Genomic DNA, 25019 nt, shown 5'->3' on the forward strand with positions numbered 1-25019 from the left:
GATTTGAGGGTCATTGTCAACCTATCAAACTATCTATCTACCTCATGGTCCGTTGCCTTCCTTTCGGAGCTTAAATCCCGCGAGATTAATCTCAAGACTCATTGTCAATGGATCACCTGTTAGAGTCCTGCCCGTTCCGGAATTCTATCATTCCGGACACCTCCACCTCTTTTTCCCCTCCAGTCTGGGGAATCTGGTGCCTTCCCTTTATGCTTCTAGCATGAAGGCACCCTCCTATTGGGAGTGTGGGCACCATCGAGGTTGGTGGAAGGGCATTTCTTCCCTTCCCGACCTGGTATCCCCTTATCCGGGTTTGCCAGACTGTCCAGAAGGAGCATGGCATCTGTCTGGTAGGATCCCCTAAGTGAGCCCTCATCTTCGCTAGGCTGGGCACATCGTCCGTTGGGAGAATCGAACGGAGTGGCATAAGTGGAGAATTCCAAGTTCACGCCAGCTGTGGGGTCTTACCGTGCTCTCTGAGAGCCCTGCTTCCTACCCCTTTGTGCCAATGTAGCCCTCTTATCAACAGGCTTGTTTGGAAATAAACCGCTGTGGCATTTCCGGGAGACAGATATCCAGATACGCTCTGTGAATCTTCTAACCCCGACCCCTACGCTTCTAATTTATTCAGCGTACAGCAGCTCCTAAGCTTCGGAGTCAATTTCGGAAGCTGAAACAGGGTGTTTGTGGGCTTTGCCTGTTCCCTTGAGCGAAAAATCTTGGTGAACAGTTTCACCTGGAGAATTAATCTTTCCCAGGTGGGGCGTTATTCCGTCCGTCCGGGGCTACTAATGTTACTCAGAGCCTCTGTTCTGCGTGGGTGTCTACCTAGCGAGCCGGAACGATCTGATCTTGCCGGGCTATCCCAAGTCGGCAAAGAGTTCATGTAGTTCAAGCCCCCTGCTCAGGCGTTGGTGCAGTCTCTTCAGGTTTCTGCCCCTGGACAGCCGTCAGCCCTCACTCCCAGCCTCCCACCTCGATGTGCGGGTTCAGCCAACACATCAGCCCCTTGTAACACCCCCCTGTGTCTCTGCCTCCCCATGTGCCTCCACCGAGTTTTCTTTGCTTCCATACGAAACCCAAGGAAAGAATTTTCACTAGACATTGACCAGAGGCTCTGACCCTCGGGGTTATCATAGAGCAGGGAAGCATCCTTACTCTCTCGAGAAATTGGGAAGGCATCGCTTCAGAGACAATCAAGCCTCCCCTCCCTGGTATTTCTCATATGGGTGGGAGGCTGTACCATTTTGGGGCCCACTGGACTTCAGTCCTGGGCCCAGAGTATAGTTATTAAGGGCCGGGGGTGGAGCTGGACTGTCCCCTCCCCAATCAGGTTCAATCCCAGCCTCGGCCAGAGTTCTTGGGAGTCTTTGTGAATGGCCTGTCAGGCTTTTTCAGTCTGCCAGGAAGTTCCCTTCCACTGGAAAAATTTTTCGGCGTGTCCTGTTTATTTTCTCATTCACGCGACAAGTCTGGGTTGCTTGCCGGTCTTGTGGGTTCGGATCCTACTGCTCCGCGGAGCCGTACCACCTCTATAGACCTTTCCGGCACGCCTTTCACATCTTAAGGCAGAAAGGTCCTATCCCTTCTTGGGATTCAGACTCGGGAGCAGGCGTATTCTTCAGTTCATGCCACTCCTCAATGCAGCTCCAGGTCTTTGCCAGTTTGAACAATACCGTAGTTCAACAGCTCCAGTATTAGAAGGCTATGCTAGCTGCATATCTAGTTGCCTGGCTCATTTAGGCACCCAGTTTCGGGAATTGCCGAGGGTGCCGGTCGGCCTATCAGGTTTTCTAGAGTCTCTGGGCTTTAAGTAACAGGAAGAATCCCACCTGATTCCAGTGTGTAATTGTGAATCCAGTGGAAGCGAATGAGATAGCTTAGGCGACCTATCATTTCATCAACTCAAGCATACCTTGCCGTGCCCAAGAAAAGGTCTTGGGTTCTTCTCAGTTTGTTCAGTGACGGTTTCTCCTTCTGAAGTCAAAGCTGAGTTTATAACCGGTATGGTGGAGTCTCTGATTCCTCCTGTTTGAATAGTGGCCTCGACCTTGCACAACTATCAAGTGCTTACAGTCAGTTCCTCTCCAGCTTTTTCCCCTCCGGCCTCAGTATTCCACACCGTCACCTCTCTGGGCGGTGGGGTGGATATTTTGGCCCAATGAAATACATGGGAACTTGGGTCACGTTCGCAGTTCCATATCAACGCTTTGGAGGGCTGTGGTCTTCCTGTCCTTGGGAAACTTCTTCCCCAAAGAGGTTTCATTTTTAGGCTGGTTCTGAACAAACAGCAATAGTGCGCTGCAAACAAGTGGTTTTGGACTCGAGTTGTTTCATTTCAGGTTATGGTTCATTCTTCTCCATAACCAACAGACACAAGTGCCTCTGTCTACCACCCCTTCTCGTAGGGGTCCAAAAGGTCACTACTTTTTCCCCTATCCAGGGCCTCCCCTGGTGTCGGAATAGTCCTTAGACGGAGTGTCATTCAGTAGTCTTGTGACCTTTCCTGGACCCAGAAGTAGGTCTGTTTGGTAACCCAATTCAGCCACAAACTATCAAGCTGTCACGCCTGGTATAAATTCAGCCTGTGTCAGCCCCTCAGGCTCTGATGCCTGGCTTTGTGGTCTTTGTGAATCTTACAGTTTAGGAGGAAACTGATATTGGTCCTGTTATTACTGTTTTCCTGAAATCAGATAAGGGATCTACCTACAGTATGGTTCTGCAGTTAATGTAACTAGCACTCTTCACATAGTTTTGGTTACAGTAATGATGCGGCACATTGGCCTCGAGGGAAAGTGTTTTGTTGGAATCCAGACTTACAGGCTTTAACTTTCATCCCAAGGTCTGTATTCGTCTAAGATCAGTACAGCACTCCGTCCACATTCGGTTTCCTGGTCTTTGAGTAATGTATCGGAGTTAGCTTCAACCAACAATCATCTTGTTCTTACCTTTCCTTGTTGGGGAAGACCCCAAAATTTTAATCAGCTTAGCTTCTAGTGTTAGTTTCCCTGTACTATCTGCCCTGTCTAGCGGAACCAATCATTTTGGTTTCATCAGGGGTAGTGTTGAATTCTCTCCCTAACTTTCCTATCTACAGTTGAAGGTCCTCATTTTCGGTGGTCACCTTGAAAGTACTCCTTTACAAGGTCTGTTTCTGTGCCTAGTTTTCTCCTTTACAGGCTTTTTTAGACAGGACCTCAATTTTGTCAGATCCTCTCTTTTAAAAAAGGGGGTACTGTTGTCACCGTGTCTGCTATTAGGGCAGAAAGTATTTTCTTAATACAAGCCTATTCAGGTTCAACTTAAGCTCATGATCTTAGACGGTGACCACTTACATTATTTTCATTACATGAATTTAGAGGACCTTACTAATGTTCAAGGTAGAATTCTCTAGTTTTCAACGTCTCTGTTTTAAGTCTTAGCATAAGAATGATGTTTATTTTCTCTGTTATTTTTCACCGCTGACACGGGACCCCGATCCAGAAAAGGATTTTGACAAAGGAAAATCTATTTCTGGGAGGGCCCGTCACCCGGTGACCCACCCTGTTTTTTCATTCTCCCCTCCCATGATAAACACCATTCTAGTGGGGTGGGTGCTAACATGGAATGCGGACTAGTGTTGTTTTGTACAGTCCGTGGAAGTAGTGCATGGGCTTGTATCGCACACTCTCGTTAGGACTTTTGACATTGGGAATCTTTATAGGGCAGGGTCCCGTGGTTGTGACAATCTCACCCCTTTACCATATACGACTCCATTTCTTGGAGCTTGCTCTGGGGGTAGTAACCCCAGCTTACATTTAGCTTTTCTCTGGTATCTAGCAACGAATTACCCTAGAAATAAGTGCTGAATGGATTATTTCATTGAGGTAACCTGAAATAGATTTTTCCTTTGTCAAAATCCTTTATTATACTCCTCAGAATCACTGCTTAAAAATTTGAACAAGGGTTGAAATATAAACCCTGCAAATTGAATATTTTTATTCATATTTTTCACAGTTACCACATACAGTACTAATGGTGTACAGGTACTGGGAATTAAGAAGAAAATCAAGAAAATCCATTAGTTGAGGCTATTGGGAATGATACGATGGAATGGGAAAGGGAGGAAGAGTTTTTGAGATAAATTGTTTGAAAGAATAAAAAAATTACATTTCTTGTCAGAGTTCTATTTAATGTAAATTTCAGAATTATATTTTGTTATGTTTCTCAGTTACGTTAGGTCAACATTTTTATTGCTGTGGAGATTCCATGGGTTTCCCTGTGTTAGAAAACAAAAGCCATTATGCTCTATAAAGATTTCAGGTGAGAATGTTACTATGAAACTGAACTAAAAACAATAAAGTAATACTACTTATCAGTGAAAAAAATGTTCAAGGATAATATTTGATATACAGTACTGTACAGTACAGTAAACCCCCCCATATTCGCGTTCTCATGGTTCGTGGACTCACGCATTTGCGGGTTTCTCTGTGGAACACATCTAGCCATCATTTCATGGAAAAATTACCATTCGCGTATTTTTCACACTGAAAAAATATTCACTAATTACTGTATTTTCAAATAATTTTCATGAATAAATGCACTTTTTGTGATAAAACTATTAAAATACTCAGGTATAAGCATTTTTACAGGTTTTCTTGATTTTGAAAGCTCTCAAAATGGGCAGTTCTAAGTGTTTTTAGAGGGTTTTAAGCATTCAGCGGATTTGACCTATTCGCAAAGTGTGTGGGATGCATCCCCACTAACGGGGGATTCACTGTACAGCTGTTTTGGAAAACCCATATTCCATGTATAATAGGTACAGTATTGTAACTCCAAGCCATAAGTCTTATCAGAAAATCTTTTTCTTACAATTTGGTCATGATAGATCAACACTTGTTTTGATGTAAACCAACTGTATCACCAATACTAGACTAAAGGAGTCAAATATATTGGCCTGCCTCTGGCTCAACATTTGGCAGGGATGACTGATCCCGCTCGCTCAAAGTGTTAGCCACTACATTGTGCTTCCTTGGGACAAATCTGAAAACCAGCGAGGCATTCTTTACCTCTGCCTATATTGTAATACCCTTATCCAGATAATACCTAGCTGGGAATTTGCTCTGGAGATAAGCTGCTGTCTGGCATATGACTTTCAGAGGTATGGTGAGAAAGAAACACAGACCCCTCTTGTTTATAGCCAAGATAAGGCTGAATGAGTGTCTCACATGTAAGATGTGCACATTTTAGGAAAAACACTTCCTATACAAATAGATAATCATTGTGGTTGACATAACTCATACGTTAAAAATATACCATAAGTTACACAAGTGCATTATAAATGAAAGAAATAGAAATTATCAATAAAAACTACAAGAAATCACCTCAGTGGCGGGTGACACTGGGTGTGCTTTTTATAGCTTTTTGCATTTGTGTATATTAGATAAGTTATGAAGTGACGCAAACATTAAACATTAAAAAGTAAAACAATACAATGCAAAAATAAAAGCAATTCATTGTATTATTCAGTTAAAATTACAAATGCTTAATAAGACTAAAAATCTAGTAGGATCACTTTGGTTACATCCAGTCAGCTGATGTAGCTATAGGATTATTACTTTGATGGAAAATTTTGTGAGATTAAATTGTTTGGTGCACTAGTACTGATATATATATATATATATATATATATATATATATATATATATATATATATATATATATATATATATATATATATATATATATATATATATAACTCTTTTAATATACATGTACAGTAATTACTGTACATTATTTGGTTTTTGCATGTTGAGATTAGGATAGCCTACATACATAGCCTGATGTTTTGATGTTATATATATGTTCATTGTGTTTTGTGTGATTATTGTGCTTTATGTCAACTGAAGGATAAATTTTAAACACTAGGATTTAGCTGGGTAATTTCATTTTGTTATTTCTAGTTTGTTTATTTATTTATATGACTGATTTACTTGCACATACCACACAAATACAGTAGTACTTGTAGTATAATTTTTTTTGTATATTTTGAAAGTTGAAAGTTACTATTTATCATTCTTTGTTCATATTGGAGAACATCAGTTAAATATAGATAGACACTGAAATCATTTTATAAAAACCTTTGTGATAAATTTAAAATAGAAGTAGTTGTGGGAGAAATGAAATCATGGAAACATTATGTTCTGACCATATCTAAAATCCACTAATTAAAGTTGTAGCCAATGGTTTGCACGAAATAAATGGGTCTTTTACTATTCTTTAGTCATGGGATATTAAATACTTGGCATACATTAATGAGTTAGCTTACCTGGGTTGACACAGAAAACTGTAATAATGTAAGCACCCAAAATTAGCACCTTCAGTAAATTAAAAGAAGCAGAGCAAAAGCTGTAAATTGTAAAACTACCCAAAAGGTACATTGCAGTATAAAAGTCACAATGGAACATTAGAGTTTGCTATTTCTCTATGCAACTGTTCTCTTGGTAAAGACTTTTTCCTCTGAATGGTTATGCAAATGGCTCTACTTGATGAATTATATCTACCAGAATTCAGTACAGTAGTTACCTGTGGATGGAGAATCTTTTTCCTAAAGGATGCAGAACACTTTGCATACCAATAGTGCAATAGGGCAAAGTTCCAAGTAATACCATATTACAGACTCATTTATTTGATAAAATGTATGTGTAAAATCATGGGATTAATGGTAAAATGCTAGATTTACTTTGTGCTTACATACACAATTCTGAACTCTGTATATGCAATTCAGATAACAATTTTTGATGTCTTATTACAGTGGAGTGCAAGAGCAGGAGCTTGGCCATCTCCGGTCCCCGCTTAAAAGAATTCAGGATACACTGATTATTAATGTAGAGGACAGCCCTGACGAACCTCAGGATCATGAGAAGGTAAGTGTCAAGTAAATGGTTTTTCACCACACAGTAAAATGTAATTTTCTGTTCTATCTGTATTGGTCTCTGGAGATCATATGGAATAATTTAGTTGTACTGCCTGATTAAAAGGGTTGGCCCCTGAGAAAAGAGAGGGCAATGAACACTGATTCATGCAAACATAAAACTGCTGAATTGTGATAAATCCTGTGCAGAAAACTTCAACAGTATTAGCTCCTTCATACAAATACTCAGAAGACTTACAGTAGTGTATATATTGAACTCTCAACATGCATTATTATGCTTTCTGCATATTGAGACCCCTCATTTCCAGTACTTCTTTCAGACCAATTATATAGCCCTTTATAGGTCCTCCTCTCCTTCTGTGCCTCATAACACTAACAAGCTGTATACAATACTATATTCCTTCTGCCAAGCTGTTGTCCATTCTCTCCAAATGACAAAACCACCTAAGACACACCGATCCATCTTTTCTTGTATGCTAGCCCTTCTACCACTCTCTCCAAGTGTATCTCCACATTTATCATTTCAGTTCTTTTTATGCCACACATACTGTGTAATCATTTCATCCTTACAGCTTATACTTTTTACTGTCATATGCACTCAGCGTCCACACTCCACTTTTATAGAGGAGAGTTGGTTCCACTGTACGTTTCCTTCATTTATTTCAATCTTGACTTCCGTAGACAGTGTTTTTCTCCCGTCTTTTGTATGCAGTATATCCTTTTACGTTTCTATGTTCGCCTAAAGAGTTTATGGAAGAAGACCAAGCAGGATGTCTTTCAGTGATAGTGAAAATCATAGTTACTATTTTGTTTCATCACATCCGTCAGTCATATTGATCCTCTCTTTACAGTCTCAAGAACCCCCAGATACATACTTGTTCGTACATGAATACAAACTCTCGGTCTTTACATTTGGAAAATAACTTTCAGCGAGCTGGAAATCCAGCTGTTAAACTTTTTGCAAGATGATTATGGTAACAGTTACCGATGGTAGCGGTGGAAGTACTGCTCACCAAGTCAGTCTGCACTCATTTCTACTCGGTTTACTTTTGGCCTCAATCTCATCGAGACATGCATTCCTTTCTCTGTCCTGATGTTCGACTTTCAGTTCTATGTTTTTATAATATATTGTTTATATTTTTTTTATTCTTTGTGTATATATTGAAACATTCCAACATGTTTTTCTATGTCTCTTTAATAATATATTCACTTATTCTTGTTATGAAGTCTGCATAAGTTTTGGGAGACTTTCTACCTATACATCATTTTACTTATGTTTTTGTGTTGCCTTTTTGTATTTATGCAAACGCAACACCTACCTCCTTGTTTGTTTCGTGTATTCTGTTTTCATAAACAAACAGTGTTTTTTATTTTTGACTACACAATTTCTTGGAATGTTATAATGTATTAGTCTTTCAGTTGTGTAGATTGAGAGGGATAGGGAACAAAGCGGTTTTTCATGTTTTCACAACAGAGGGTTTCAGATTCATATCGAAGATGCTTCTGCTTAAACCTAGTGAGTTTTCCCCTCTCCCTCAACATGGAGGTTGTTGCAAGATCTTTGACATGCGTTTGGTCCCTACTTTCTCTCCAGGACCAGTTGGAGTTCCTGTTTACCGTTCCTGTCTTGTTTCTTGCCCTGTCTCTGAATGTTGTTCTTGTCCTGCTGAGTAGTGGAGGTATTTTGCCAAGAGGATGCATCAGAGGAGGAAGAAGGCGCCATCTTGGAAGGGGCTTTCCCCTCCTTCGATGGCTGTTTCTCAGTCTCCTTCTGGTTCCTGCTATGCATTCTTCCTCCAGTTGTTTCTTCTTCCTTGGAAGATTTTACCCCTTCCCATTCTTCCATAGCTTCGACTTTGGAAGTTTTAGGAGAGGGTCAGGAGATATTTTTTCTCTGGGTACCCTCACTCTTGGGGTGGGAAGGTTCCCCCACAGTGAGGAAAGAGGCAGCGTCATCTTGTTCTATTTCAGGATGAAAGGCAGAAGACATCTGGACTTTTCTAGGCCTCCCAGGAGTACCAACCTTCAGTGGCTTATTATCCCATTTCCTGTCCTTTCGCTTGACCTTGTTGTCCACCTTCGACAGTTGCCAGCCCTGCTGTTCTCCCCCTAGCCTAGCTGTACCAGTGTTGCCACTTCAGATTTTGGTGTACCCTGTCCAGTGTTTTGAGTCAGTGGCTGCAGCGGCTAACCCGTTCTCCTCTTCACAGTCCTACGGTTTCAGATCTGTCGGCAGCAGATCCCTCTCACAGCCTTGGAACCTCTTTGGTGGTCTTGCTTCTACTCCTGCTCTGTCAGCAGCATATCCCTCTCAGAGCTTTGGGACCCCTTTGGTGGTGGTGGCTTTCCTCCTGCTCCGTTGGCAGCATATCCCTTGCAGAGCTTTGGAGTCCATTCCAAAATGGTGACTTCTTCTCGTGCTCCGTCTTTTGATGCTCTCTTGAAAGCAGTGGTTGACAGAGTCAACATCGTTTTTCAAGAGTGTTTCACCTGTGTTGTGAGGAAGAAGCATCGCAGGTCTCCGTTTCCGTCTCTGTCTTCTCTTCCATTGGCTTCCTTTTCTTCTCCTTCTTAGTCCAACCATGGCCATGGTTCTCCCGCTCCAGCTCGTGGCCGTCTTGCTGATGAGGGGGTGTCATGTCCAGCGGCTTCTTATCAATCAGTATTTCACTCCAATCAGAGATCGGCAATCGGAAAATCTACAACAGTGTCATCTTCCCCCGATCCCCCTGTTCGTGTCCATAGGAAGGATGACAAAGCTCCTGTTAAGAAATGCAGGGTAGTGAAGGCTTCGGAAGTTCAGCCATTTTCTTATGGTTCCTGCAATCCTATGACGGATGTGAGAGATAATGCACGGCCGCTGATGTGTTTCCAGCCTAGGCCGTTGTCGCCTCATCGCTTGCACTACCGTGATATTAGTCTCCGTCATTCCAGAACTCCTCCCTGTTCACGCTCTCCCAGGAGGCCCTCTAATCATTGTTCCACCCCCACGACTGTGTCCTGTCGCAAGTTCGAGTCCATGAAGACACGCATGTATGTGCGGTTAGCTATTCCAGTCAGCCATTCAGCTTCGCTCCTCAGCGTTTTGTCGTCACTCATATTCTCACTCTCCTTGGAGAGATCGGGTTCGTTGTTCGAGTTCGCACGGCTGCGGACATGACAGCAAGGACGTACGGTTATATTGACACAGCCATTGCACGGGGGGGTGTTGAAGTTGTCACAGGATGGCGTGTCTGGGAACGGACCTTCAACCTTGCTCACGTGAAGGTTTGGGAAGAGAATGGGATGGCCTGCGTCCATGCCACGTTGAAGCACCAATTCTCGTCCGATCACCGCCTCGTTCACTTCTGTCAAGGGAAGAGCACTGATAGAACTTCTGTGGACATCTCCCACGGCCGTGCAAATATCGTCTATGGCCTTGAGAAACACATCCACAGCCATGCAATTCATGTCCATGGATGCACGAGTCGTGACCATGGCCATATGGGTCACGTCCATGGCTGTCCAAGTCTTAGTCAGGGCCACCTGAATTCGAACGGTGGTCGTGATTTCTCCTAGGAGAATGCGAAACAGAACGATGGCAAGGCGGTGACGACTCACGTACAGGCAGTCGATGAAGCAGCAGGCGCGGTTAAGCGGCAATCGGTTTTGGTACGCTTTGTCTAGCTGAAAACCGGCAGTTTCTGTGCCCGAGAAATTAAGATTTCCTTACTGGCGCCGATACGCCTAATAACAGAGCGGTAGTACTGAAAATCAGTGCTTTTTGGTGCCAATAAGCCCTGAAAATCGCCTGTTTTCAGTTAGCAGCGAGTTTCAGTTATCATCACACCCTCAGAATGGAACCCCTGCCAATAACCGGTGACTGCCTGTATTGTACAAGTGCATCAACAGCACGTCTGTGTAATGCCTTTTGATCACGTATGTGTTTTAGCTTGATCTCCTGGTAAAGGCCAATGGACATTACCATAGTAACGGCCAACAGACGTTACCTTACCATCTGCACACAAGCGAACAGGATCATTCTGCCAACTTTACGTCTTTTATAACGTTAAGTTGACGGAGTCTTTTTCGTGATTGAATTAATTCATTCTATCAGACACATACAACTATCTCAGCCAGAGACTTCAACACTTTTTCAGGTAGGAAGAAATCTCTGTTTAATCACTCACATTTGAACATTGACTCTTGACTGTTCCTACATTAATATTAACCTTCGACTCCTTGAGCCAAGGTAGTTACAGTTCGTCAGCATGGATTTCTTCAGATACTGATTCGTCTTCGACTACAGGTTGGTTTCATTTAAAGTGAAGTTCTGTGGAACCATACCATTGTATATTTCTGAAACAGGAGTCAATCAATTCTGATCTTACAAGGTTTTTTCCCCTGGTGTGATTGGAATTATTTTCTAACTCCATAGATCTACGGATCAGGCCTTCTCCTTGGTACAACAGCCTCAGTATTCTCTTCTGCAATACTCTTCTTCTCACAAGGATGAAGACTAATTCTTGAAGATGGAAAGGGGAGTCCTGGTCTTCGACAAGGTCAAACCATTCCTTTCCATCCTCTCTCAGAGAGATGAGAGGACTTAGCCTAACAGTGAGATGACAACTATCCACTTGTGCTGTTGTACACACTTCCCCTCCAGAGATACTTCGTGCCTCAAAGCATCAACTGAAGGGCATTCACATATGCTTCAAGAGGTTAGGTTGGGTTAGGTTAGGTTGGGTACTTAACCTAACTTAGCCTTGTCTGACTAGTTCTAGTCTAACATTACCAGTCCTGCATTTCAATATCCTGGAACTCCTTGTCTAATGGCATCAACCAGGTGGTAGTTTCCGGCTCTACAAGGGACTAGGTTGGGTTAGGTTTGGTTGGGTACTTAGCCAGCCTAACGTTACCAAACCTGGGCTTCAATATCCTGGGTTTTCCAGAGGGTAATTGCCTGTTCTTCAAGGGTCTAGGTTGGGTTAGCTTAGGTTGAATATTTAACTCAACCTAGCCTAGCTTAAACTAAACCTAGCCTAACCTGCCCTAATCTGCACCTCAATAACCTGGATCTTCTTACTCTCAGGATCTGAGGATAGGCCTTCCATAGTGTTGTTAAGGAATGCTACCATGGTAGTTCCCTAGTCAACAAGGTGGGGTGGCAGGGTTAGTGTCCTGTCATATCCTTTATTGATGGTGTGGGTGCACAGGTTTGCAGTAGCACACTCAGCACAGTGGTCAACCAGACACATTCCAGGATGATGGATGTATGACAGACAAGTTCAGTCACTAGGGTCAGTGTTAGCGACAATTGGTCTTAACATCTTGATGTTTCGAAGAATTGTTCGATCTAAGAAGACGATCAATTACTCCTTCAATCTTGACACTCCGAAGATGTTACTATTCATATCTGTCTCTGCAGGCTGTGGGCATAACAGCCATCAACCTTTCCACGTTGAAAGTATCGCTTCTTGTCCGATCAGCAAAGTTAGCAATGATTGGGTCAGGTCTGTACTTCGATAAGTGACCCCCAGGAGCGCCGGATTCTGTTGATGTCTAGGAGACGTCTTTTGCATCCATGGTCAGAAACACTGGGACTATTCAGTACAGGCAGTCCCCGGTTATCAGTGGGGGTTCCGTTCTGGTGGTGTGATGATAACTGAAAATTGCCTATAACCGAAAATCGGTGATTTTCGGGGCTAATCAGCGCCGAAAAGCACTGAAAATTCTCAATTTTTGGTTATTGGCACCTCTGTTAGGTATGTATTAATGCCAATACCCAATTATTGGCGCCGATAAGCAGAAATTTTCGTTGCTAGACAAGTGCCGTAAAACTGGATGACCGATGACTGAGCCCGCCAATAACCAGGGACTGCCTGTACTAGGGTAAGTGACCTACAAACGTCAGATGCTGATGGAGCCTAGGAGACATCTTTCGCATCCATGATTCAAGTCTTGGGCTTACAACTCCCTGTCATTTTACCTGATTTGTCAGGAGATCAACAACACCTCCAAACTAAGTTCCAACAACTTGTTTGTGGTTCCTACTCAGTCAGTGGTGTCTAGGAGCTCCATTTCTTTTGACTTAGAGTTACTCTGAGGAGTGGGAGATGTAAGCAGTAGCTGCTAATTTCAAGAGTCTCAGTTTACGATTAGGCACTCCTTTGATAGCATCGACACCAAGGTAGTACCACAGTTACACTATCCTCTTCCATAGATTTTTCATTCTTTGGAACATTGACCAGGGTAGCAGGCTCCTACACGTCCTCTCTTGGAACTTAAACACAGTTCTCTTTAGACTTTCAAGAGTCTCAAGATCCAAGATAGATACTCCTCAGTGTGATAGCAATGGCACCACGGCAGTGCCATGGTCACTAAAAGGTCTTAGTGTCCTTTCACCTACTCTATGGCAGTACAAGTACACAAGCAGACAGAAGTACATCCAGTACAGTGACCAACCAGACATCCCAGGCAAGATGGATGTAATTACAATTATTCTCTGAAGTCAGGAGATAAGGAAAGTTGATCTCGGCACTTTGACTTTTGGAAATTCATTCAACCTCTGAAGAAGATTGATCATAATCCTTTTCTTGTTGTCCTGAAGTTGGTGCTGTTCTGGTCTTCCTTATTGCACCTTTGAATAAAATAACACATCTTTTGTATCCACTTACATATGGAAACCTACACCTTTCTTCATTCTATATGTTTGAAGGTTATCAATGATATGAATCATTTCCCCCTTCTATGGCCTTGTTGCACCAATGACAGTATGACATATATGTTGCCTCCGTAAAGACTAGACTTTCAACCCAATGCCAGCGACTCGTTCGTTAGCTTCAAGTTGTCTGAGAAACTGTGTCCAAATTATCATTTGTCCATACTGCATACGGAACAAACCTAGGTCTTAACATAAGGGCAATTATTAGTCCTCCTGCCCACAGGTCTTCTGGGTTGGGCTCTGCTGTTCCAGGGGTGACTCCTCTCTTATCAGACCTTACGACACGTCATCTCAGGTCGACCCCTGTTAAGGTGTCTTCTTCTCACGCTCCCACCTCAGCCGCCATGACAGTTCACAATATAATGGCTCTCCCTGCTCCCGACCTGAGAATCTCTACTGCGGCAACTGCTGGCTTTGAGATGACTTCTTCTGCTCTTTCTGTGGACTCTCATCATTTCTCTGACTAGTGAGATGATCAAATGATCGTACCCCACAACTTCTTGGTGGACATCAGTGCTTTTCGAACCAGATCTTTTGAGGCCAGGGACATCAGTCTGTCCATCTCATTCAGGAAGAACTTGTTGGTCAAGTATTAGGATGGAATGTAATTGTGCAGATCACATTCATCTCCTTTTACCTTGGGACGTTGCCCATAGGTCCTTGGACTCGTTTTCCTTGGATCGTATGGTGGATGCTTAGCAAGTCATGTAGTTCACCCAGCTCTTGAGGAACAGGTTGCATCTTGCCTAAGGTGTGTGGGTGCAAGGAGATGATGTGTGGGGGACTGGCCTCCTCCCCTTCTCCTAGCTATCTTCCTCTTCCTATGGACAGAGGAACAGTGAACGAGCCGTCACATGCTGGACTGGCGTGCATGCAGGTGATCTAGATGACTGAGTATCCTATCTATAATGTAGCTCTATTTGGATTAGTAGATGCAAATCCTTCCTTCCTTTCTAGCAAGGGGAGAGAGGGACTGACTATGAGCAAGCCAGTTGGTTATTCTCAGCTTTACAGTCTCTGAAAATGTGGGTTCATCCAAACCTTTTCGAATCAAGGATATTACATTCCTTTAATTTGAAATGCCCAGAAATCTGACAATTGAACATCTCTCCTGTTCAGTAGATCAGAGGTATGGTCTCCTTCCTTTGCTCTTTCATGATCAGGAACAGAGTACCCAGGTGAGCCGAACTGCCAGTCAGTTCAGAGCGTTACTCAGAATCCTCCCTCCAAAAGTAAGTCTCCCACATGTAAAGACCGAGGGTTTGTATTCTGTAGGAACAAATGACAGATTTTTAAAGTAATTTGTATTTTTTTAATATACAAACCTGAGGTCTTTAAATAAAGGGCCCATCTCTTATCACCACTCATTCTCTTACCTGGGCCAAAACATAAGTTGAGTAGAAATGAGTGCAGACCGACTTGGTGGGCGGTACTTCCGCCCTAACCATCAGTAACTGTTACCATAGCCACCTTGCAAAAAGTTTAACAGCTGGATTTCCAGCTGGCTGAAGGTTATTACCCATATGTAAAGACCTCAGGTTTGTATGTTAGGAAAAATACAAATTACTTAAAAAATTTGTCATTTTTGTCTTGCAAACAGGAGAAGAGTTGAGAGTGACCATGCATGCACAATATGAACCCATTGGTTGGTGGTAACTGTCACCATGATTCACAATCTGGCATTAAAAATGGCTCGTTTTGATAGTGTATCCTCTGTTCATTCTCAAAGGTGTTACACTGTCATGGTCCCCCCAGGGCTCTATGAGACAAGCCAACCTATCTCAAAGAATTCTCTTATAGTTGGTCTCGGCCAGAATAGTGCATGTTGGCACAGTGATAGAATATATAAAGGACTCAGGTGGTAGGGCTCTATCTCCTGGCCACACATCGACTTCCTCAGCTTTTTCCTTCAGCTTGCTTGCACAGATGTGACAACAGCTATCTTCCTCATTACACCCTGGTCTGTCACAGCTTTCGCTCATCCCCAGCATTTGCTCCAATTACCAGAAACATCACAACAACTTTAAAGCTAAGTACTGTACAGTACATAGTTATAAGACTCAGTGAAAAGTTTTAGTTCCCTAAAATTTTAACTGGTAGGCTTATATTTGTAAAAATTTGGAGCCAGTAGGTCTTCTGCAAGGTGAGAAATTGGGATTAAATTGTTAGGCTACTCTGTAATTGCCGTGCTATATTTTTTTCCTGTCTGACAAAGTGATAATTAGCATTAATGCAATAATATTGACAGTTTTGTTATTGAAGCTCATTAGTCAATTACTTTTTTAACAATGATAAATAGTTTGAAGCTACTGAAAGGGTAAATCGGGTTAGCCTAACTTCTTGTTTACGAGACATAGCCATGATCGTAGTTCCCAATCATGCTTGACGTACAAGCTTTGGTGTTTACTAAAGGCCAATATTTCCTTTGTAGTATTATGTAATCAAATTAAATGGATTTTGTGACATAGAAAGTTCCCTGGTTAAGAAAGTTCCCTGGTTATCCTTAACATTGGAGGTCTTTTCAAGTGTTAAAGGAAATATACGTATGCGGATCTACTTCCAGCGGGTATTACTCTGCTGGCATGTAGTAACCTCATGTTTTGAAGATTGTCGTGTCGCTTTTCTTTTTCCAACGGGAATATGAAAATTGCTTTTTCTTGATGGTGAACTTTGCCAAACAAATTAAAATCGTAGAGACACTAATTTTATATAAATTTAGTACTATAATTCCAATAATTAATTATTTTAATTATGTATAACTAATGTACTGTAGCCCATAACCTTTACGTGGTGCTTGGGAATTGACCGGGTAATCAAAAGTTATGAGATGTATAGAAATATATTGTATGGTTATCTATTTAGTTTTGTCTTAAGTTTATAAGAATGTGTGAGTAAATCCTTTAAGGTAATGTTATTGTAGTAATTGTAAATTAATATTTTAATATATTACAGTACAGCACTACTATTTTAAGGATATGACCCATTGAGCATGTTACCTGACATCATACTGTGGACACATTTGTGGCCATGTCAGCCTGTTTTAATTTGCAGTGTTTGCTGCCCGTACAGTGATACAAGTAACTAGCACTAGTTAGTTATTAACAAACACTTGTTCCTTTGTTCACTACTGGGTTGCTGTTACACAGGACCCACAGATTACCTGCTCCACATTGAATTGCTCAATCTCCTTTTTGCCTGTGGAATCAGCACATTACTACCTGCCATGAGCCAACCCCTGTAGGAATAAAGGAGATTTTGTTGGTTGCCAGACATGTGTGAAATATGCAACACATTTCTGGCTTAAATGATGAAAGAGCTCATTTTATGCTGTCTCTGTGAGTTCAGTGCGAGTTCAGTAGGAGGAGGTTACTTCGTTTTGGCAGAACTCTGGCATTGCATGTTTCTGTCTGTCTCTGAGCAGAATCCACATTTGGGCCAATTCTCCAAAAAGCAGTGGATTCTAGGAACTCCTACTTTAACTCCTCCAATGGAGATGAAGAGTCTTTCCTTGGGAGAGAGGTCACTAATACCCAAAGTAAAGTGGATATACCTACTGAAATTTCCCTTTGAATCTGGAAGATCTAGGGAATAGTCTTCTGCTTTACATGAGAGATACCTCATAAGAGAATCTTGCCTCTCCCATGCAGCAATCAGATATTGAAAGGGACCCTGATAGGGTCCACCCAACCCCATCTGAAGTATCTGTACCTTCTAGGGGGTAGTGATTTATCCTGGACTGATATACTGCTCAGCAATGATGATGTGACTGCCGTGGCTCAAACAGTTCAGGCAGACTTCCCTGATAGGGGAATTCAGCTTGCTGTTTTTTCAGAATTCCAGGAAGAAATCATGAACAGTATCAAGGATGACATTGTTACTGAGAGTCAGCATATCAGAGATGCCATCAATAGTTCCCAAAAGTCTGTTCTGGATATGGAATTGGGTGTGATGTGTAAAAAATTTCTCATCCTTTAAACTAGAGAATAGAGAGGCTGCACAGTCTGCCCAGGCAGAGATTGGTTTTGTTACCAAAAAACTCAGGTCATTGGAACAGGTTAAAATAAAAAGCCCAAACCCAAAAGGAAGTTGAATTGGTTGCCAAGGTACCTGTTGAAATCAGAGTGGGTAATGTGAGACAGCCCACTCACTCCCAGACTTCTGACTGGTAACAATAGTATGACCAGGTCGGACTGTAAAACCTCAAATAATTGTAGTACAGGCACAAATATCCACCTCTAAGAATGATACTGATAACCTTTAGTGAGATGCCTCAGTGTATATCCTTTCACTAGATTGAAAATACCTTATTTATGAAAGGAAAAATATGATTTAGGTTGAGTATGTAGAATTTCTGGACAATTTGGCCTTTCCCAACACAGAATGGCACTTTGTCCCTTTTTCAATAGGATTTCAGAAACTGTCTAAGGAGACAGGTATCCTGCCTATTGATATAACAGTGAAAGCCACAGAAGCAACCTTTCTCCAGTTGAATGGAGCACACAAGCAATTTTAGAGAACCAGTACCCTCTGCACTAGCCTTCTGTCCCTTCATGTTTAAGGGGTGTGCTGCTGCCATAAAGTCCTATTATAGAGTAGGTGAGCATTGCTGCCTTATGACTGAAGGGATTTGCTTAAAATTTTTACTTCTTACTAAACAACTAGTACTGAAAACACCTCTGTTTATAACTTTTGTAGTAAAAAAAACTGTCTTTTTTCATAAATAATATACTGTACATAAAAAAAGTTGCAGTCAAAAGCAGTTTCTGTTATGTGAGACCAAAGATATATAGCTATACTACATGCTGTGAAAGTTTCCTTGAATTTTGTTAAGTCTTCTTTGAGGTATGTTCATTTACTTTATTGAAATAGAAGTTTGAGAAACAATAAAAAAATATTTTTCTTATTTTTTAATAACTATGAAACTTTGATAGGTAGAAAGCTGATTTATGCAGTAAAAGTATTTCTTCATATAAGAAACATCCCCTGAAATTTATCCAGCAATGCCCAGTCCAAAAACTAGGGATGGCAACAGATTGATGTGCCTTCCTTCCATATTGGATAGTTTTGCCTACAGTAGTAGAATCTTGCCATGAACTGAATAAGTGTGGATGTAAGAAGGAATGCTATGGCAGGTGCAAGTGCTACAACTCTAGACTTTGCTGCACAGCTCTCTGCAGCTTGCACTTGCTAAAAGTGGTGGCCATATTGGAAAGACGGGTTCAGTTGTCTCTTTAAAGACAGTAAGAATACCAAAATATGAATTTAAAATCATAATATGGAGAGAGTGCAATTTTTGCAAACTTATGGAATGGAAATATTTAAAATATATAGCAAATTTGCCACCATTTTTGAATTGTCAACCATCTTGGAAATAGCCGTATATGGAGGTTGCTGGAGGTTGATTTTGATTTATATATCATGAGTTCCTATGCCAAATCTTTGTTGATCACTATTTGTAATTTTTCCACACCCTCACTTTATGTTAGTAAAAAGTTTACGCCAGCCATTAGCAAATATTCAGAGTTATCAAATAGTGTCACCTGTGCACAGTGAGACATGGAATTTCAAGATGGTAGATGATCTGATCAACAGTCCTAGTGTTGCTGGAGTTCAGCGTGTAGCTGATCACTTCATACATGTGAAAGAGTTGATGATTTATAAATGAATATATTCTAAAAATTAAATTTTATTGATTACAAGATTAATACAATTTTCAAAAGGTATCTAGCAAATTTTGTCATAACCAAACAAAGGTAAAGCTCATATAAAATCAAGGTGAAATGTTTTATCTAGTATATGAGAAATATTTGCAACCTTTAAATTGTACAGTATTTGATTTTTATCTTCTCTGCTTTTGCAAATTTTTAAGTTAGAATTTTTTTTTACGACATGGAAAATCGAGGCATATTAAATTTTCATTCCTGTGTCTCCAGTCATCTGCCTGAGAATTTTTGTTTTTATGTAATTTCAGAAAGATTAACTCATTTGTACTGCGTATCATGCATGTATTGCAGAAATAATTGTGATTTGGTGAAATTATTGGGAATTTTCAAGCAAATACTTTTTACAGGTTCAGAGTCCATCTTTGTCCCCTGTGGTGGATACGACATCTGCTGAAAGCATCTATGGCTTACCCGTTCGAGTTGTTGCTGTTGAGAGTTTAATATTCTTGGCTCATCAGCTTGAAGCATTGTTACCTCATATTGAGCCCCTCATACCACAACAACGAAGAACCTTCTGGCATCGTCACTTTAATACCTGTCGTTATCTAGCGAGTGTTGAATTGAAGTTATTATTTTGATGTTAAACTTCCCACATATTCTTGTACCATTGTAGTGGAATGATGATAATTTTTTTTTGTCCCTTGTTACCTAAATTGCACCCTCTTGAGAGTAATGTACAGTAATTTGTTCTATAGGTTTTTTGTAATTTTAACCCTGTGCAGTACGTATTGTATATATAAAATTTAGGGCCCCATACAAGCAGGAAATTTTTGGTACAAATATCAGCCAGCTCCAAGTGAGAAGGTACTTCCTTGTCATGAAATTTATGAGTGAATATATGTATTTATTAATATGTGGGATGCTCTCCAGCTAGTATCAAGCAAATTTCATATAAAATTCTACTGTACACAGAACAGATGTATTATGGCACACCATATCTATGCTTTATATGTACTGTACTGACTAAATAGCCAACATGCTGTACAGTTTTCATATCTTAATTAATATGCACATTTTTGTTACATTATATCTTAAATTTAATAAAATATATATGCAATGTGCATTATGACGATCTACATAGCCCTTGTGTAGTCTAGGCTTGCTTACTTATCAGCATCAACTTTCAACATCTGCAAATCATCATTCTGTAGGGAAATAAGGCTGGGAAGACAATATAAGAATAATAAATAATGTAAAAATATGTAATGCATTTCAATATATGCGTTTTAGTAGAGAACAGCAATTCCGTAGATGTGTATGGGCAATCATAGTTCAGCGTACTTAGATGGAATCTGCTCCTTTTTTATATTCAATTATTATAAATTTTAGCCCACAGAATGTGTACAGGTATAAATACAAGATACTGTATTTTAAGTACTAAATATATTCTTGTATAATACAACTGTTTTTTCCAAATTTGAGAAGGTCTTATCATATGCCATATACTAGGGGGATTCAGTAAGTAATGCAGCATCTTTTTTTTTCCTCAGCCAATTTTGACTTTAAAAATTTCAAGTTTTTGTGCACCATCCTTAAACATTACTGCATTATGTCATGCATTTTCATTAATTTTCAATAGATGCTACACTATAATCAGCTATCAACAAGATGTCTGTGAGTGAGGTACATTCTAAACAAGGGGCAGTGATAGAATTCCTTTTGCCAGAAAGCAATACCTTCACAAATATTTGTAGGTGCTTGCAGAATGTCAACAGAGACCTGGCAGTAGATAAAAGTACAGTACTGTGGATTGTTGGACAAAGTGTCTGTCATCATCATCAGAAGAACAAAGAAACCTGTCTGATCTCCCATGTCCTGGCTGGCCTCACACAACTGTGAAGCCCACAGTGGTGGAACGTGCGAACACTTATTTGAAGTAATCGACAAATCATAATCAAACTACTTGCTGCTCAACTTGAATTCTCAGTTGTTGGTGCTGACACTGTTGTCCACAAGTTAGGGTATTCAAAGGTTTGTGCCTGCTGGGTTCCTAGGCACATTCCACCATTGCAGGCATCACAGCTGTGTGCATTCAGCCGCAGTGCACTGTCCTGCTTCAGATGATGTCTGACACTTCGCCAAACAATTCACAGTGCTTTTATCCACTGCCAGGTCTCCGTAGACATTCTGCAAGCGCCTGTGAATATTTGTGAAGGTCTCATTTTCTGCCAAAAGGGATTCTATTACTGTTCTTTATTTAGAACATACGTCAGTCACAGATGCCATTTTGATAGCTGATTGTAGTGCAACCATCAGTTGGAAATTAATGAAAATTCATGGCATAATGCAGAAATGTTTAAGGATATTGCATACAAAATTTCAAATTTTTTGAACAAAAACCGACCGATAAAAAAATGATTCGGTATTGCATTACTCACTGAATGCCCCTCATACAAAATGTTTGTGTAGCATGTCTAAGACTAAGGCATTATACATTGCAACTCAGATATCAGTCATTATTAATATAAGCTTAATATAAAGTACTATAAGCTATAAACATGTCCCCATGAGAATCTGTCAGAAAAAACTAAAAAGTAATGGGGAACAAGAAACTTGTAATAAATAAGGATTTTTTTACCAGCCGATTAACAGGCTGCTAACTGGTGAACATTGACAGTTGCAGTTGATGAAAAAAGAATCCTTCCTAGATGGTGTTTATTGATAAGCAATGTAAAACCAATAACAAAAAAAAGTAAAAAAGTAAGACTGGCAATCATTGCTAAAACTAAAGAACATTTGAAAGTCACAGAGATGATTGATTAAAATATATATTTTACTTTTGCTTATATCCTTTACGTAACGCTTTATTTTGCACAAATAGCTATTCATATTCATGTAGGAGTTGGGGTGAATGATTTCAGCTGGTAAAAGATGAATACCTAGGTGTCTGGATAAACATTGCTTGTTAATATAGTTAACTAGATAACTTATTTATATGGTGAATATTTGATATAGCTTGGCCCTCTGTCCAAAAACAGAACTCATTAAGTGCAGGGGATTTACTGTATAATGAAATCATCTATTGACAAAATATGAGGGTCACTTGATATACAAGATTGATTTATACACAAGTATTTATGGAAATAATGCATGAAATATATTGTATATAATAATGTGCATCCTGACTGTAGCTACATAGCCTGTGCATTTCCTGGGCTTGCTTCTTTCTGCACTTGTAAAAGAAAGTACTATTGAAAATATAAAATAGAAGAAATTGTAAAAGTATTGTATTTTATTACAGATCAGCACACTATAGTAAAGAATAGTAGTAGACATGCATGAACAGTTAGTATTACCTACTGTGAAGTTGTGAAAGTACTTAAGTCTTTATTGTGTCTTTTTTGTACAAAGAACCATTTTCAGTCATTGGGGAGATTTCTAAAATGTCTTGGAATAAATTTTCAGTTATGAAACTGTTAAGATGTTACATTATCAGCTTAATCAATACAGGTTAAACCTCTTTGATATAGAACTTGTGGTTCAGCACTTTTTTAATCAGCCACATTTTTAGTTGTGGATGTGCCACCATCATCTGTTTATACCGAAGCTGAATGTTTGGTGATAGGCTACCGTTATTTTCATATATTCAGATGTGTTTTAGCTTTTGACAAAGTCTTCCAAGATACCAGAGTTGCATAAGCTAGGTGTCTGTATGAATACTGTTGGGTTGTCAGGTATGCATGACATAAAAATAGAAGAAGCAAATTCTCAAGTTCTTGCTGAAAATGAAAGACAAAAATTTACAATCAGAAAACTTTGAAATGTGCTGCTTATCTTTAGACTGTGCTAATAAGTGGCTTAAGTTACAGCATAGTGAAGGTGTCATAATTTCTGGAGAGGTGCTTATTGAGCAGACCTTAGAAACCTCATGTGGAAGCATTAATAGTTGTATTAAGTCCTGCTTTAAGCTTGGTTCTATCTTGAGAACACAGTACTGTATTATATATGTGGAAAAACCATATGGTTACATAGACAATTTCCTATAGGGGTCTCTGAGGTCAAATTCTGTTGTCCAGCTTTTTCTGTAGTCTGGCAATAGCCAGGTCTCAAACAACAAAAGCAGCAGCAGCAAAACTGCCAATAAAAATGATCTCAAGACATGAAAATATTTTAGAAAATAGGCAGTTTTGATGCCAATACATATGAGATGAAATTAGTGTAATTTTTTGTGGAATTCATGTGAAAATGAAATAAAAACTGCAATAGAGTATAGTTACAGTATATACACAACCCACTAATATACATGTTTATTGCTTTAACTGACTATTATGCACACTATATTCTAAATATGTGTTGTTTACATGTTGAGGTGCAGAACATCTGCATATATTATTACTACTTCAAAAACCACTGGCTTGCTTGTAGATAGAAAATTATTTTGCTGCTTAGTATTAGCAAAAATGTGTGAGTATTGATGGTTAAACCAGTGCAAGCTACTATGGTTGTGCTTCTTATCCTGAAACAAGTGTTTCCCAGCTTTACTTAGTCTGTTAAGTCTTCGTGATAATACTTTCCCGAATTATAGGAGTAAATGAAGTTTTATCTCATAAATACATATACTTTTTTCCATTGTGATTGTCTAAATCTAATTACTAGTCAAATGGTAAAAGCATGAACAAGCTCAGTTACAGATCAGTTACTACTTAACTGTGATCAAGTTTCTTTTAAAACTGAATTTTTACTTGAAAGTACGGACATTTGGTTTAGGAGAATTGTATTTCAGTCACTGGTACTTGTTTTTTGTGTGATGGAGATAAGAGGAACCTAGTTCTGATACAATTTAATTTTCCAGATACGTTATCATGTGTATTCAACAGTTGCAGCTCAGGTAATAGACTATGATGCCATTCAGAATCGTATGACTAGTGTCAGATGGGACATCAATGACCTCATGAGTCAGCATAGTCAGTATGTGGATGTACTACTTAGACAACTTCAGGTAATTTTCAATTCTTGTGGAATTGACTGTTGAGGATGTATGGGGGGCAATTACAGTGTTGAAGAATCGAAAGGCCCTAGGAATTGATAGCATTGCAAATGAGATGTTGCTGTTAAGTGGTGAAAGTGTGGCTGAGCGACTAACAAGGCTGTGCAATGTTTGAATAAGGGGAAGTTTCTATAGAGATGGGTGATAAGAATAATTATTCCTTTCTCTATGAGTAAATATCAAGGCAGCTAAAAACTATGTGGGCATAATATTACTATACCTATGAATGTGTCTAATCAGATTAAGAACAGACAATTGTAAGTCATAAAAGGAAGATTGGCATTTGTAAAATTGTGGAAAAGTTGAGGATAAAAGGAAAATGCATAATGTGGGAGAGACATACCCACAAAAAGCTTATTAGAGAGTTGACAGTAATGCAGTTTGGAGGTTGCTGAATATGTATGGTATAGAAATCAATAGTAAAGAGTAGTTAGAAGTATTTATGATGAAGGTGAATTCAGAATTTGTGGACATGAAAGTGACTTGTCTGGAGTAAGGTTCATATTTGTGGAATTAAAAGATGAGTCATGACTGAATGATGGTACCATGGGGAGAAGAGGTAATCACATCAGGAAAAGCAGGGAATGAAGTAAAAGATGCAAATGATTTCTAAGAGGAGTGTCTGTGGAAGCCAAAGGTGAATTGTAAAGAGGGATTGTTGAGCCAGTTCTTCTTTAGGGGAGTTTAAATGTT

The 25019-nt window shown here is 40.0% G+C and overlaps 1 protein-coding gene across 1 annotated transcript in view; it reads left to right on the forward strand.

Annotated features, from left to right (window-relative positions):
* Vps50 (vacuolar protein sorting 50) overlaps positions 1–25019 on the forward strand; it is an 85925-nt gene that overhangs the window by 41517 nt on the left and 19389 nt on the right. Inside the window, exons 4-6 of the mRNA XM_067112995.1 lie at positions 6794–6905; positions 19687–19893; positions 24132–24278. Coding sequence (XP_066969096.1) covers positions 6794–6905; positions 19687–19893; positions 24132–24278 — 466 coding nt within the window. The remainder of the gene's footprint in view (positions 1–6793; positions 6906–19686; positions 19894–24131; positions 24279–25019) is intronic.

This window comes from Macrobrachium rosenbergii, chromosome 12, assembly GCF_040412425.1.
Source record: "Macrobrachium rosenbergii isolate ZJJX-2024 chromosome 12, ASM4041242v1, whole genome shotgun sequence".
Taxonomy (NCBI): domain Eukaryota; kingdom Metazoa; phylum Arthropoda; class Malacostraca; order Decapoda; family Palaemonidae; genus Macrobrachium; species Macrobrachium rosenbergii.